The sequence below is a fragment of the Somniosus microcephalus genome, chromosome 4, assembly GCF_052327205.1.
Source record: "Somniosus microcephalus isolate GS21.2 chromosome 4, FLI_Smic_1.0, whole genome shotgun sequence".
NCBI classification, from domain to species: Eukaryota; Metazoa; Chordata; class Chondrichthyes; order Squaliformes; family Somniosidae; genus Somniosus; species Somniosus microcephalus.
The window spans coordinates 13,270,834-13,286,890 of record NC_140990.1 but is presented as its reverse complement, the minus strand read 5'-3'; the positions used below and the strand labels follow the sequence as shown (position 1 = coordinate 13,286,890).

The 16,057-nt window shown below is 50.9% G+C and overlaps 1 protein-coding gene across 1 annotated transcript in view; it reads right to left on the bottom strand.

Annotated features, from left to right (window-relative positions):
* The window catches only part of pnkp (polynucleotide kinase 3'-phosphatase), a 77,907-nt gene that overhangs the window by 20,606 nt on the left and 41,244 nt on the right, over positions 1–16,057 (bottom strand). The window contains exons 6-10 of the mRNA XM_085984382.1: positions 14,541–14,598; positions 12,342–12,449; positions 9,239–9,310; positions 7,974–8,022; positions 7,258–7,328 (exon numbers count right to left, since the gene is read on the bottom strand). Of these exons, the coding sequence (XP_085840508.1) occupies positions 7,258–7,328; positions 7,974–8,022; positions 9,239–9,310; positions 12,342–12,449; positions 14,541–14,598 (358 nt within the window). The remainder of the gene's footprint in view (positions 1–7,257; positions 7,329–7,973; positions 8,023–9,238; positions 9,311–12,341; positions 12,450–14,540; positions 14,599–16,057) is intronic.

Here is a 16,057-nt window from a genome sequence, read left to right as displayed (position 1 = left end):
TAATCGGCGGGGGGCGGGATATAATCCATGTTTATAATCGAGGCGGGGGATATAGTCCAGGTTTATAATCGAGGGGGGGGATATAATCCAGGTTTATAATCGAGGGGGGGGGGATATAATCCAGGTTTATAATCGAGGGGGGGGGGGGGGGATATAATCCAGGTTTATAATCGAGGGGGGGATATAATCCAGGTTTATAATCGAGGGGGGGATATAATCCAGGTTTATAATCGAGGGGGGGGATATAATCCAGGTTTATAATCAAGGGGGGGGATATAATACAGGTTTATAATCGAGGGGGGGGATATAATCCAGGTTTATAATCGAGGGGGGGGATATAATCCAGATTTATAATCGAGGGCGGGGGGATATAATCCAGGTTTAAAATCGAGGGGGGGATATAATCCAGGTTTATAATCGAGGGGGGGGAATATAATCCAGGTTTATAATCGAGGGGGGGGGGGGATATAATCCAGGTTTATAATCGAGGGGGGGGGGATATAATCCAGGTTTATAATCGAGGGGGGGGGGATATAATCCAGGTTTATAATCGAGGGGGGGGGATATAATCCAGGTTTATAATCGAGGGGGGGGATATAATCCAGGTTTATAATCGAGGGGGGGGGATATAATCCAGGTTTATAATCGAGGGGGGGGGATATAATCCAGGTTTATAATCGAGGGGGGGGATATAATCCAGGTTTATAATCGAGGGGGGGATATAATCGAGGGGGGGATATAATCCAGGTTTATAATCGAGGGGGGGGGGATATTGTGGTGTATGTAACCTGTTCCACCTTAAGAGAACTTAAGCCTGTTCCACCTTAAGAGATGTACTACTTTCTCTGGCTGCTGTATACGTAGTACCGGTGCTGACCACCGGTATATAAGCACTGTGTCGTAAGATTGTATTTTATATAGTCCTGACCTCCAACCAGTAAAGACCTGTTGAACTTTAATCTTGTAGTCTGTGTGTTATTAATTACAACTAGAACACACAGACTTTACAGTGGCGACGAGTCAGATTCTTACCCTGCGGCAGTTATATCCATGGCGGCTTCGTCCACAGAACGGACGTCGAAGAGAGGTTTCCACCCTCATCACCCTGCTGGAAGACACGTCGCGCGGCAGACATCGAGAAACCAGAGTGCAGAAGACATCCTGAACTCGAAGCCTCCATCAGCGGCTGTCAGCTATCTTCTTTCTACCTCGGTAGTGGGCAAGCCGGGCAGCGACGCGACCAGAAAATCGGCCGCGTTGGCTGTACAGACGGGGAGGGAAGACGGAGGAATAAGGGCGGTGAGATCGATCGCGACCGGAGATAAGGGCCGGGCCGCATTCGGGCCGAAAGGCGCAGCGCGGGGACATCGATCGCGGCTGGTGATAAGGGCCGGGCCGCATTCAGGCTAAAAAGGCGCAGCGTCTGGGGGCAACTGAAGGCGCGAGAGCCGCGGTGAAGCGGAGACAGCGTCGGGGGAAGGGTAAAGACCGCCAAGCACGGGAAAACCGCCATTTTGTAGGCGGAGGACGAAGACAAGAGCGCGGAAGCCGCCATCTTGGATAAAAATAAAAATAAATTAAATTGCAACGATGCCTAAACATGGGAACATTAATACCTTTGATAGCGACATCGAAGATTGGGCTATGTATGTAGAACGCATACAAAATTATTGTAAAGCAAATAAAATCCCAGATGAAGAGAAAGCACTAACATTATTAAACTTAATGGGTGCGAAGACATACGGGCAATTGAAACACCTTTTATCACCAGATGAACCGGCGGATAAGACGTTCGAGGAGATTGTTACTGTCCTGAAAAATCACCTAAACCCCACGCCGCTGATGCTAGCGGAATGATTTAAATTTTACAGCAGAAGGCAGCTGAAGGATGAAAGCAATGCTGAATATTTAATGGAATTGCGTAAGCTAGCAAAGTACTGTCAATTCGGAACGAGATTGACAAGAGGCGCTACGAGATAAATTTGTGTGTGGTTTATTAAAAGAAGATACACAAAAGCGATTGCTCGAGGAGAATGAGCTGACGCTTGAGAAAGCGGTCACTATGGCAGCAGCACACGAAGCCGCAGCGAGAGGCACGGCAGTAATGCAGCTACGGTCACCGGAACTCAGTACAAATAAATTGGGTTTGAGTACTGTAAAATGTTATCGTTGCGGAAAGACAACGCACGATCAGAACCAGTGTTGGTTTAAAAACCAAGAATGCAGAACGTGTGGCAGGCTTGGCCACATAGCTAAAGTATGCCGGTCAGGAAAGAAGACCAGCAACAAAAAGTCACCGCAAGGAAAATACATAAAGGTACACAAGGTGACAAAGAACAGTTCGACCGAACAGAAGTCAGATTCAGACGCTAGCAGTAATGAACTGGGTAGCTTAAGAGTACACAACGTTGGTAAGGATGCAGATCTCCAGACAATTTGGGTCACCCTTCAGATAGCAGGAGTCCAAGTAAAGATGGAATTGGACACTGGATCGGCATTGACGGTCATGAATAAGAAAGATTACAAAAGGTTATTCCAACATATTCCCCTACGGGATACGGAGATTATATTGAAAACATACACGGGGCAAAGAGTGTACCCCGTCGGAAAGATAGAGGTAAAAGTGGTCCACAAGGGCGAAGAAAGCCAAGTAATGGACTTATATGTGCTACCTGAAGGAGGTCCACCACTACTGGGACGGGAGTGGATTAGGAAAATGAATATGGACTGGCACTCCTTGAAGGCACTAACGGTAGATTCCGGGGAAACAGATGTCAAACCTAAACGATTGTCCAGAATATTGGATGATGCTAAAGAGGTGTTCCAGCAGGGACTGGGAACACTGAGAGGAATTACGGCAAACATCAAGATTGATGAACATGCACAACCAAAATTTTTTAAAGCCAGACCGGTACCCTATGCAATACGACCTACTGTAGAAGCGGAACTGGAAGCGCTAGAACGTTCAGGTGTACTGTCTAAGGTAGATTGGAGTGAGTGGGCTACGCCCATTGTTCCCGTTATGAAACGTCCTTCGAGCAACAAGCCAGGAGAACCAGGGAAGGTTCGCATCTGTGGAGATTTCAAAATCACCGTTAATCCGGTGCTTCACACGGTGCAGTATCCGCTTCCGCGGATTGAGGATATTTTTGCTTCGTTGTCTGGCGGGAAACACTTCACCAAGATAGACCTGGCGCAGGCGTACTTGCAGATGGAGGTTGAAGAAGAGTCACGCCAATACCTCACGGTCAACACGCATCGAGGGTTGTACCGGTACAATAGGCTGGTTTTTGGAGTGGCATCGGCTCCAGCAATTTGGCAGAGGGCCATGGAGCAGGTATTACAGGGAATTCCAGGCACACAATGTTACCTGGACGATATTCTGATTACAGGTGATGGTGATGAAGAACACCTCGTAAACTTGGAACTGGTGCTCAACAGACTGAAAGAGTATGGACTTAGAGTTAATCGGCAGAAATGTGAGTTCTTCCAGAAGCGGATCTCGTACTGTGGTCATGTCATTGACCGGGAGGGGCTTCATAAGTCTCCTGACAAGATAGAGGCAGTTGTAAAGGCTCCCGCTCCAGATAATGTCTCTCAGTTGAGGTCGTTTCTAGGATTGATTAACTATTACCATAAATTTCTACCAAATCTATCCACGGTACTGCACCCGCTAAACGATCTTTTACAGAAGGGGGTACCATGGGAATGGAGCGAAAACTGTAAGAAGGCATTTCGCAAAAGCAAAGAATTGATCACCTCAGAGGAAGTGTTGGCTCACTTCAACCCGACACTGCCTATTCGGTTGGCTTGTGATGCTTCTCCATATGGTATTGGGGCAGTACTCTCACACAAGTTGCCAAATGGCACGGAAAGGCCAGTCGCGTTTGCATCCAGATCATTGACCTCCGCTGAGCGCAACTATGCGCAGATCGATAGGGAGGCTCTCAGCCTTGTATGGGGAGTGAAGAAGTTTAATCATTACCTGCAGGGCCAAAAATTCACACTTCTGACAGACCATCAGCCGTTGGTATCCATTTTTAACCCTAAGAAGGGTGTTTCAGTGATGACAGCACAGCGTCTCCAGAGATGGTCCCTTTTCCTAGGGGCACATCAATATCAAATAGAATTCAAAGGTACGAAGCAGCATGGCAATGCTGATGGGCTGTCGCGCCTGCCACTACCTGAAGAAGAAGAAACGACGAAAATTGACCCTGTTGAGTTATTTCATTCGACCATCATCGAGTGTTTACCAGTCACCAATGCAAGTATTGAAAGAGAAACCAGGAATGACCCGACACTGTCCAGAGTCTACGAGGTGACAGTGAAAGGATGGCCAACACGTGGTGATCCTCTGTTACCGGCATTCTCGGCAAGGCGAGAACAGCTGTCCGTCTGCCATGGTACTTTGATGTACGGGACAAGAGTGATTATTCCTCCCAAGTTAAGGGAAAGAGTTCTAAAAGAACTGCATGAAGGTCATCTGGGGGGAGTTAAGATGAAAAGTCTTGCTAGGGCTTATGTATGGTGGCCGGGTATTGACCAACAGATAGAGGAGTTGACGAAAAGCTACGCTGGGTGCCAAAAAGTGCAAAATGCACCTCCGATCGCACCGCTACACCCATGGGAATGGCCTTCAGCCCCATGGCAACGCGTACATATTGACTTTGCTGGTCCATTCATGGACTCCATGTTCCTAATTGCGGTGGACGCACATTCCAAATGGCCAGAAGTGATCAAGATGAATACCACTACTTCAGAAAAGACAATTGCGGTGTTAAGAACAATATTCGCAAGGAACGGATTGCCAGAACAGATCTGTTCGGACAACGGACCACAGTTCGTGTCGGAAGAATTCCAAAAATTCTTAAAGAAGAATGGGGTGAAACATTATACCTCTGCCCCATATCATCCGGCGACAAACGGGTTGGCCGAGAGATTTGTCCAAACATTCAAAAAGGCAATAAAGGCCTTGAACGATGACCAGATTCCGCTACAGCACAAGGTGGACAATTTCCTAATGGCGTATCGAAACGCCGCTCATGCAGTGACTAACCAAAGTCCTGCCATGATGTTTTATAACAGGAGGTTGCGGTCCAGGTTGGACTTGTTAAAACCAAATGTGCGGAGGGAAGTGGAAAACAAACAGTTCCGGCATATTAATAACAAGTCCACTCGAAGTTTCAAAGTAGGACAACCAGTGTTGGCAAGGGGCTATGGAAACGAAAAATGGCAGTCCGGAACAATTCGGGCCAGACAAGGACCTCTGATGTACACAGTAGATATTGGTAACAATGTGATAAGGCGTCATGCGGATCAACTGGTAGAATCGAGAGCAAGGGTCGAACCCATGGTTGCGACAGAGACAACTGTGGAAGACGTTAATGAACCTGAAGCATCTACCTCGGCAGGGACTGTACCTGATGATGACGTCCAATACATAGGAAACCAACAAGAAGAGTCACCTCAGCAACAAGAATCAGAGACCACTGAAAGGCGTTATCCAAACCGAATCAGAAGGCCTCCTGAGAGACTGAACCTTTGAACTGTTTATACCTGAAGTTATATATGTTATGATGTTATGTTAAATGGGGATATGACTATTAAGCTAAAAAGGGAGGATTGTGGTGTATGTAACCTGTTCCACCTTAAGAGAACTTAAGCCTGTTCCACCTTAAGAGATGTACTACTTTCTCTGGCTGCTGTATACGTAATACCGGTGGTGACCACCGGTATATAAGCACTGAGTAGTAAGATTGTATTTAGTATAGTCCTGACCTCCAACCAGTAAAGACCTGTTGAACTTTAATCTTGTAGTCTGTGTGTTATTAATTACAACTAGAACACACAGACTTTACAGATATAATCCAGGTTTATAATCGAGGGGGGGGGATATAATCCAGGTTTATAATCGAGGGGGGGGGGATATAATCCAGGTTTATAATCGAGGGGGGGGATATAATCCAGGTGTATAATCGAGGGGGGGGATATAATCCAGGTTTATAATCGAGGGGGGGGATATAATCCAGGTTTATAATCGAGGGGGGGGGGATATAATCCAGGTTTATAATCGAGGGGGGGGATATAATCCAGGTGTATAATCGAGGGGGGGGATATAATCCAGGTTTATAATCGATGGGGGGGGATATAATCCAGGTTTATAATCGAGCGGGGGGATATAATCCAGGTTTATAATCGAGGGGGGGGATATAATCCAGGTTTATAATCGAGGGGGGGGATATAATCCAGGTTTATAATCGAGCGGGGGGATATAATCCAGGTTTCTAATCGAGGGGGGGGATATAATCCAGGTTTATAATCGAGCGGGGGGATATAATCCAGGTTTCTAATCGAGGGGGGGGGATATAATCCAAGTTTATAATCGAGTGGGGGGATATAATACAGGTTTATAATCGAGGGGGGGGGATATAATCCAGGTTTCTAATCGAGGGGGGGGATATAATCCAGGTTTATAATCGAGCGGGGGGATATAATCCAGGTTTCTAATCGAGGGGGGGGGATATAATCCAAGTTTATAATCGAGTGGGGGGATATAATCCAGGTTTATAATCGAGGGGGGGGGATATAATCCAGGTTTCTAATCGAGGTTGGGGGGGGGATATAATCCAGGTTTATAATCGGGGGGGGAGATATAATCCAGGTTTATAATCGAGGGGGGGATATAATCCAGGTTTATAATCGAGGGGGGGGATATAATCCAGGTTTATAAGCGAGGTGGGGGGATATAATCCAGGTTTATAATCGAGGGGGGGGGATATAATCCAGGTTTATAATCGAGGGGGGGGGGGGATATAATCCAGGTTTATAATCGGGGGGGGGGAGATATAATCCAGGTTTATAATCGAGGGGGGGGATATAATCCAGGTTTATAATCGAGGGGGGGGATATAATCCAGGTTTATAAGCGAGGTGGGGGGATATAATCCAGGTTTATAATCGAGGGGGGGGGATATAATCCAGGTTTATAATCGAGGCGGGGGGGAGAAAAATCCATGTTTATAATCGAGGGGGTGGGGGATATAATCCAGGTTTATAATCGAGGTGGGGGGATATAATCCATGTTTATAATCGAGGGGGGGGATATAATCCAGGTTTATAATCGAGGGGGGGCTATAATCCAGGTTTATAATCGAGGGGGGGGATATAATCCAGGTTTATAATCGAGGGGGGGGATATAATCCAGGTTTATAATCGAGGTGGGGGTTCGGTACGACCGGACGTGTTAGAGTTTCGTTACCAGTCTGTCGCTGCAGGAGAAGTCTTTCTTTTTCCGATCTGGAGCCCAGTTTGCAGGCCGTCCGGCTGCGTCTACAGAGAACAAACACAAGGGGGTGGTGTTCAGTCGAGTGGTTTGACTCCGAGGGGCAGTACTGAGGGAGCTCTGCACTGTCGGAGGGGCAGTACTGAGGGAGCTCTGCACTGTCGGAGGGGCGGTACTGAGGGAGCGTTGCATTGTCGGAGGGGCAGTACTGAGGGAGCGCTGCACTGTCGGAGGGGCAGTACTGAGGGAGAGCTGCACTGTCGGAGGGGCAGTACTGAGGGAGCACTGCACTGTCGGAGGGGCAGTACTGAGGGAACAGTGCACTGTCGGAGGGGCAGTACTGAGGGAACAGTGCACTGTCGGAGGAGCAGTACTGAGGGAGGGCTGCACTGTCGGAGGGGCAGTATTGAGGGAACAGTGCACTGTCGGAGGGGCAGTACTGAGGGAGAGCTGCACTGTCGGAGGGGCAGTACTGAGGGAGCGCTGCACTGTCAGAGGGGCAGTACTGAGGGAGCGCTGCACTGTCGGAGGGGCAGTACTGAGGGAGCGCTGCACTGTCGGAGGGGCAGTACTGAGGGAGCGCTGCACTGTCGGAGGGGCAGTACTGAGGGAGCGCTGCACTGTCGGAGGGGCAGTACTGAGGGAGCTGTCTGCCTACATTCAGTGATTTCTGTCCTGTTTATGTCTCTTACCTCCAACATAGACACACGAGTCCAGGTCAATCTTCACTCCATCGTTACCCTGAGAGGACAACAGCACACAGGGTGGGACACAGATAGAATGTAAAGACAACTCGCAACTCTCATGACCTCAGGACCTCCTAAAGCGCTTTACAGCCAATGAAGAACTTTTGAAGTGTAGTCACGGCTGTAATGTAAGGAAATGTGGCAGCCAATTTGCGCACAGCAAGCTCCCACAAACAGCAAGGTGATAATGATCAGATAATCTGTTTTTTAGATGTTGGTTGAGGGATAAATATTAGCCAGAATATCAGAGAGAACTCCCGTGCTCTTTTTCAAAATAGTGCCTGGGGATCTTTTACGTCCACCCGAGAGAGCAGACGGGGCCTCGGTTTAACGTCTCATCCGAAAGACGGCTCCTCCGACAGTGTGGCACTCCCTCGGCACTGTACTGGAGTGTCAGCCTAGATTTTTGTGCTCAAGTCTCTGGAGTGGGGACTTGAACCCACAACCTTCTGACTCAGAGGCGAGAACACTGCCCACTGAGCCACAGCTGATAGGGCTACACTGGAGACACAGGTTACACTGACGCTCCGCGCTGTCTCCCAGTGTGAGTGAGTGTGTCTCTGTACGTGTGTCTCTGTACACGTGCGGGGGGTATATCGGTAATTAACCTCTCATCTCTCAGACCGTGTGTGTGTCAGTGTCAGCGCGTGGGCGCGGCCGTGTCAGCGCGTGGGCGCGGCCGTGTCAGCGCGTGGGCGCGGCCGTGTCAGCGCGTGGGCGCGGCCGTGTCAGCGCGTGGGCGCGGCCGTGTCAGCGCGTGGGCGCGGCCGTGTCAGCGCGTGTGTCAGTGTCAGCGCGTGCGTCAGTGTCAGCGCGTGCGTCAGTGTCAGCGTGTGTGTCGGTGTGTGTGCCAGCGCGCGTCTCGGCGCCAGCGCGCGTGTCGGCGCCAGCGCGCGTGTCGGCGCCAGCGCGCGTGTGTGTGTGTCAGTGGCAGCGTGTGTGTGTGTGTCAGTGTCCGTGTGTGCGTGTGTCAGTGTGTGCGTGTGTCAGTGGCAGCGTGTGTGTGTGTGTCCGTGTGTGCGTGTGTCAGTGTGTGCGTGTGTCAGTGGCAGCGTGTGTGTGTGTGTCATTGTCCGTGTGTGCGTGTGTCAGTGGCAGCGTGTGTGTGTGTGTCAGTGTCAGTGTGTGCGTGTGTCAGTGTCAGTGTGTGTGTCAGGTAGAACTGTAAATAATCCCGTCTCTCAGACCCACTCTGCACTGAGCTCAAGTACCTGTTCCCGGAAGTGATCCAGCATTCCCAGCATTGGTTTACGGTAGAATCCCAATCCTGTCGATACGTAAACCTGGGTGGAAGGGAAGAGAGACTATTACACAGCACAGGAACAGGCTGTTCGACCCAACTGCTCCGTGCCGGTGTTTATGCTCCACAGCAGCCTCCTCCCACCCCCTCTTCATCTCACCCCGTCAACATCACCTTCTATTCCTTTCTCCCGCACGTGTTTATCCAGCTTCCCCTTAAATGCCTCTATACTATTTGCCTCAACCACTCCCTGTGGCAGCGAGTTCCACATTCTCACCACTCTCTGGGTAAAGAAGTTTCTCCTGAATTCCCTATTAGATTTATTAGTGACTATCTTATATTGATGGCCCCTAGTTCTGGTCTCGGCCACAAGTAGCAACATTTCCTCCACGTCTACCCTATCGAACCCCTTCATAATCATAAAGACCTCCATCAGGTCACCCCTCAGTCTCTTTTCTAGAGAATAGAGCCCCAGCCTGTTCAATCTTTCCCGATGGGTATAACCTCTCAGTTCTGGGATCATTCCAGTAAATCTTGTTGCACCCTCTCCAGTGCCTCTGCCTCCTTCTTATAATATGGAGACCAGAACTGTGCCCAGTGCTCCAGGTTTAACATAACTTCTCGGCGTTTTGATGCTGTCCCTCTAGAAATGAACCCCAATGATTTTTTTTAAATGACCTTATTAACCTGCATCGTTACTTTTAGTGATGTATATCTGTGCCCCTAGATCCTCTACCCCATTTAGACACTTATTTTCCATGGAGTTTGAGGCCTCCTTATTCTTCCTACCAAAATGCACCACCTCACACTTATCTGCATTGAATTTCATTTGCCAATTACACGCCCGCCCTGCAGGTTTATCAATGTCTCCCTGTATTTCGTCGCAGGCCTCCTCTGTATTTACAAACCCCTCGAGCCTGCTCCGTCATTCAATGAGATCAGGGCTGATCATCTACCTGATCTCCACTTTCCTGCACTATCCCCATATCCCTCGATTCCCTGAATATCCAAAAATCTATCGATCTCTGTCTTGAATATACTCAACGACTGAGCCTCCACAGCCCTCTGGGGTAGAGAATTCCAAAGATTCACCGCCCTCTGAGTGAAGAAATTTCTCCTCATCTCAGTCCTAAATGGCCGACCCCTTATTCTGAGACTGTGACCCCTGGTTCTAGACTCCCCAGCCAGGGGAAACATCCTCCCTGCATCTACCCTGTCAAGTCCTGTGAGAATTTTGTATGTTTCGATGAGATCCCCTCTCATTCTTCTAAACTCTAGAGAATATTGGCCTAGTCTCCTCAATCTCTCCTCATAGGACAATCCCCCCATCCCAGAATCAGTCTGGTGAACCTCCGTTGTACCACATCTAAGGCAAGTATAGAAAAATAGGAGCAGGAGTCGGCCATTCGGCCCCTCGAGCCTGCTCCGCCATTCAATCTGATCATGGCTGATCCTCAACCTCAATACCATATTCCCGCTCTCCCCCCATACCCCTTGATCCCTTTTGTGTCTAGAAATCTATCTATCTCCTTCTTAAATATATTCAGTGACTTGGCCTCCACAGCCTTCTGTGGTAGAGAATTCCACAGGTTCACCACCCTCTGAGTGAAGAAATTTCTCCTCATCTCGGTCCTAAATGTCCTACCCCGTATCCTGAGACTGTGACCCCTCGTTCTAGACCCCCCCCAGCCAGGGGAAACATCCTCCCTGCATCCAGTCTGTCTAGCCCTGTCAGAATTTTATACATTTCAATGAGATCCCCTCTCATTCTTCTAAACTCTAGTGAATACAGGCCTAGTCGACCCAATCTCTCCTCATACGACAGTCCTGCCATCCCAGGAATCAGTCTGGTGAACCTTCGTTGCACTCCCTCTATGGCAAGTATATCCTTTCTTAGGTAAGGAGACCAAAACTGCACACAGTACTCCAGGTGTGGTCTCACCAAGGCCCTGTATAACTGTAGTAAGACATCCTTGCTCCTGTACTCAAATCCTCTCGCAATGAAGGCCAACATACCATTTGCCTTCCTAACTGCTTGCTGCACCTGCATGTTTGCTTTCAGTGTTTCATATACTAGGACACCCAGGTCCCTCTGAACACCAACATTTAATAGTTTCTCAAAATTTTTAAAAATTTCTGTTTTTCCATTCTTCTTATCAAAGTGAATAACCTCACATTTCCCCACATTATACTTCATCTGACACCTTCTTGCCCACTCACATAACCGATATATATCCCTTTGCAGGCTCTGTGTCTGTAGAATACTTTACTATTTCTTTTTAACATTCCTCAGTATTCCCCCTCCGACAGTGCGGCAATCCCTCAGTACTGCCCCTCCGACAGTGCAGCGCTCCCTCAGTACTGTCCCTCCTACAATGCGGCGCTCCCTCAGTACTGCCCCTCCGACAGTGCAGCGCTCCCTCAGTACTGACCCTCCGACAGCGCAGCGCTCCCTCAGTACTGACCCTCCGACAGCGCAGCACTCCCTCAGTACTGCCCCTCCCACAGTGCAGCATTCCCTCAGTATTGCCCCTCCGACAGTGCGGCGCTCCCTCAGTACTGACCCTCCGACAGTGCAGCACTCCCTCAGTACTGACCCTCCGACAGTGCAGCACTCCCTCAGTACTGCCCCTCCCACAGTGCAGCGCTCCCTCAGTATTGCCCCTCCGACAGTGCAGCGCTCCCTCAGTACTGCCGCTCCGACAGTGCAGCGCTCCCTCAGTACTGCCCCTCCGATGGAGCAGCGCTCCCTCAGTACTGCCCCTCCGACAGTGCAGCGCTCCCTCAGTACTGACCCTCCGACAGTGCGGCGCTCCCTCAGTATTGACCCTCCGACAGTGCAGCGCTCCCTCAGTACTGCCCCTCCGACAGTGCAGCGCTCCCTCAGTACTGCCCCTCCGACAGTGCAGCGCTCCCTCAGTATTGACCCTCCGACAGTGCGGCGCTCCCTCAGTACTGCCCCTCCGACAGTGCAGCGCTCCCTCAGTACTGCCCCTCCGACAGTGCAGCGCTCCCTCAGTACTGCCCCTCCGACACCCCCTCTCTCCTTCCAATCGCCCCTCCCCTGAACCTACCTGGATGGGAATGCCCAGTCGGGTGACGATAGCCTCCACCTTGCCCTGGAAGTCTCGAGGGCGAAGCTTGCCCCGGCTGATCCCCCTCTGATTGGTGAAGAAGACAATCTGAAACCAACGAAAGGCAGGATGAGCAGTCAATCCTCGTTTAAAGGGGCAGGCCCCCGGGCTGTGGGTGGGCGGGGACTTCCGAGCCCAGGGCGTGCGTGCGAGCAAGCCCGGCCTGCGATCACCAGCGGGTATTTCAACCTTGGGCAGCCTCGTGACCAAGTCATGGACCCCTCCCCCCTCAGCCTACAGCCAGCCCCCATAAGAGACGCCAAGTTTAGAGAGGGGTTCCCCCCAGGAGAGATGCCAAGTTTACAGAGGGATTCCCCCCCAGGAGAAATGCCAAGTTTACAGAGGGGTTCCCCCCAGGAGAGACGTCAAGTTTACAGAGGGGTTCCCCCCCAGGAGAGATGTCAAGTCTACAGAGGGGTTCCCCCCAGGAGAGACGCCAAGTCTACAGAGGGGGTCCCCCCAGGAGAGACGCCAAGTTTACAGAGGGGTTCCCCCCCAGGAGACACACCAAGTCTACAGAGTGGCTCCCCCAGGAGAAACGCCAAGTTTACAGAGGGGTTCCCCCCCCAGGAGAGATGCCAAGTTTACAGAGGTGATCCCCCCAGGAGAGACGTCAAGTTTACAGAGGGGTTCCCCCCCAGGAGAGACGTCAAGTTTACAGAGGGGTTCCCCCCAGGAGAGATGCCAAGTTTACAGAGGGGTTCCCCCAGGAGAGACGTCAAGTTTACAGGGGGGTTCCCCCCAGGAGAGATGCCAAGTTTACAGAGGGGTTCCCCCCAGGAGAGACGTCAAGTTTACAGAGGGGTTCCCCCCAGGAGAGACGCCAAGTCTACAGAGGGGATCCCCCCAGGAGAGACGCCAAGTTTACAGAGGGGTTCCCCCGGAGAGATGCCAAGTCTACAGAGGGCTTCCCCCCAGGAGAGACGCCAAGTTTACAGAGGGGATTCCCCCCAGGAGAGACGCCAAGTTTACAGAGGGGTTCCCCCCCAGGAGCGACGCCAAGTTTACAGAGGAGATACCCCCAGGAGAGATGCCAAGTTTACAGAGGGGTTCCCCCCAGGAGAGACGTCAAGTCTACAGAGGGGTTCCCCCCAGGAGAGATGCCAAGTCTACAGAGTGGCTCCCCCCAGGAGAGACGCCAAGTCTACAGAGTGGCTCCCCCAGGAGAGACGCCAAGTTTACAGAGGGGTTCCCCCCAGGAGAGACACCAAGTCTACAGAGTGGCTCCCCCCAGGAGAGACGCCAAGTCTACAGAGTGGCTCCCTCAGGAGAGACGCCAAGTTTACAAAGGGGTTACCCCCAGGAGAGATGCCAAGTTTACAGAGGGGTTCCCCCCAGGAGAGACACCAAGTCTACAGAGTGGCTCCCCCCAGGAGAGACGTCAAGTTTACAGAGGGGTTTCCCCCCAGGAGAGACACCAAGTCTACAGAGTGGCTCCCCCCAGGAGAGATGCCAAGTTTACAGAGGGGTTTCCCCCCAGGAGAGATGCCAAGTTTACAGAGGGGTTCCCCCCCAGGAGAGATGTCAGGTCTACAGAGGGGTTCCCCCCAGGAGACGCCAAGTCTACAGCGGGGTTCCCCCCAGGAGAGACGTCAAGTTTACAGAGGGGCTCCCCCCAGGAGAGACGCCAAGTTTACAGAGGGGCTCCCCCCAGGAGAGACGCCAAGTTTACAGAGGGGCTCCCCCCAGGAGAGACGCCAAGTTTACAGAGGGGCTCCCCCCAGGAGAGACGCCAAGTTTACAGAGGGGATCCCCCCAGGAGAGATGCCAAGTCTAGAGGGGTTACCCCCAGGAGAAACGCCAAGTCTACAAAGGGGCTCCCCCAGGAGAGACGTCAAGTTTACAGAGGGGTTCCCCCCAGGGGAGAGGTCAAGTTTACAGAGGGGCTCCCCCCAGGAGAGACGCCAAGTTTACAGAGGGGTTTCTCCCCAGGAGAGATGCCAAGTCTAGAGGGGTTCCCCCCCAGGAGAGACGCCAAGTTTAAGGAGGGCATCCCTCCCTCCTCCCCCCCAGGAGAGGCGTCAACAAGTGAACCAAATAGCAAACCGCCCCCACTCCAAGGGACCCCGCCCAGCAGCGATGGCGGCCCTGAAAGGAGTTCAGACACCAAGAACCACCTCTTTTACCCGAACACCTCACCTTGTAGCCATCCTGGATCAGCTCTTTCAGCTTCCTGGGAACTTCGGGAAGTAAAATTCTGGAAAAAACAGAAACACAGCAGACATTAGCATTGCTGCAATTTCAAAAACTCAACTGTCCAGCCTTTGGCCCGCCATTTGGGTGTCCTCTTGCAAGAAACACAGAAAGCTAGCATGCAGGTACAGCAAGCAATAAGGAAGGCAAATGGCATGTTGGCCTTTATTACAAGGGGGTTGAAGTATAAGAGTAAGGAAGTCTTGCTACAATTGTACAGGGCCTTGGTGAGACCACACCTGGAGTACTGTGCACAGTTTTGGTCTCCTTATCTAAGGAAGGATATACTTGCCTTGGAGGCGGTGCAACGAAGGTTCACTAGATTGATTCCTGGGATGGGAGGACTGTCCTATGGTGAGAGATTGTGTAGAATGGGCCGATACTCTCTGGAGTTTAGAAGAATGAGAGGTGATCTCATTGAAACATACAAGATTCTGAAGGGGATTGACAGGGTAGATGCTGAGGTTGTTTCCCCTGGCTGGAGAGTCTAGAACTAGGGGACACAGTCTCAGGATAAGGGGTCGGCCATTTAAGACCGAGATGGGGAGGAATTTCTTCACACAGAGGGTTGTGAATCTTTGGAATTTTCTGCCCCAGAGGGCTGTGGAGGCTCAGTCATTGAGTATGTTCGAGGCTGAGAGCGATAAGATTGTTGGACTCTCTGGGAATCAAGGGCTATGGAGATCGGACGGGAAAGTGGAGTTGAGGTCGATGATCAGCCATGATCTTACTGAATGGCGGAGCAGACTCGAGGTGTCGTATGGCCCACTCCTGCTCTTAATTCTTAAGTTCTTATTCACCACGACATTTCTGCAGCCACCGATCTGCTCAACCACACCCTCACCACCACCTCTGATGCCCGAGTCCCTCCCTGTTAAAAACATGACACTCTCTCGCCCTGGCCGTTCCCCGTGGTACGGCCCACATCTCCGCTCCCTCAAGTCCAAGGGACGCAGACTTGAACGGATGCAGCGGACAACTGGTTTAGCCATTCACCGCCAGGTCTGGCTGGACCACATAAAGCATTATCGGGTCCTGCTCTCGTCCGTCAAAACTGCTCACTATTCCAGAATCATTCTGGAATGCAGAGAAAACCTCCGACTACTATTCTCTACTGCTAACTGCCTACAAGAGGATTGGAGTATAAGAGTAAAGACTAAGTTAATTGGTCTATAGTTCCCTGGACTTATTCTATAAGAGTAAAGATGTCTTACTACAATTATACAGGGCCTTGGTGAGACCACACCTGGAGTATTGTGTACAGTTTTGGACTCCTTACCTAAGGAAGGATATACTTGCCATAGAGGGAGTGCAACGAAGGTTCACCAGACTGGTTCCTGGGATGGGGGGATTGTCCTATGAGGAGAGATTGAGGAGACTAGGCCGATATTCTCTAGAGTTTAGAAGAATGAGAGGTGATCTCACTGAAACATACAAAATTCTTACAGGGCTTGACAGGCTAG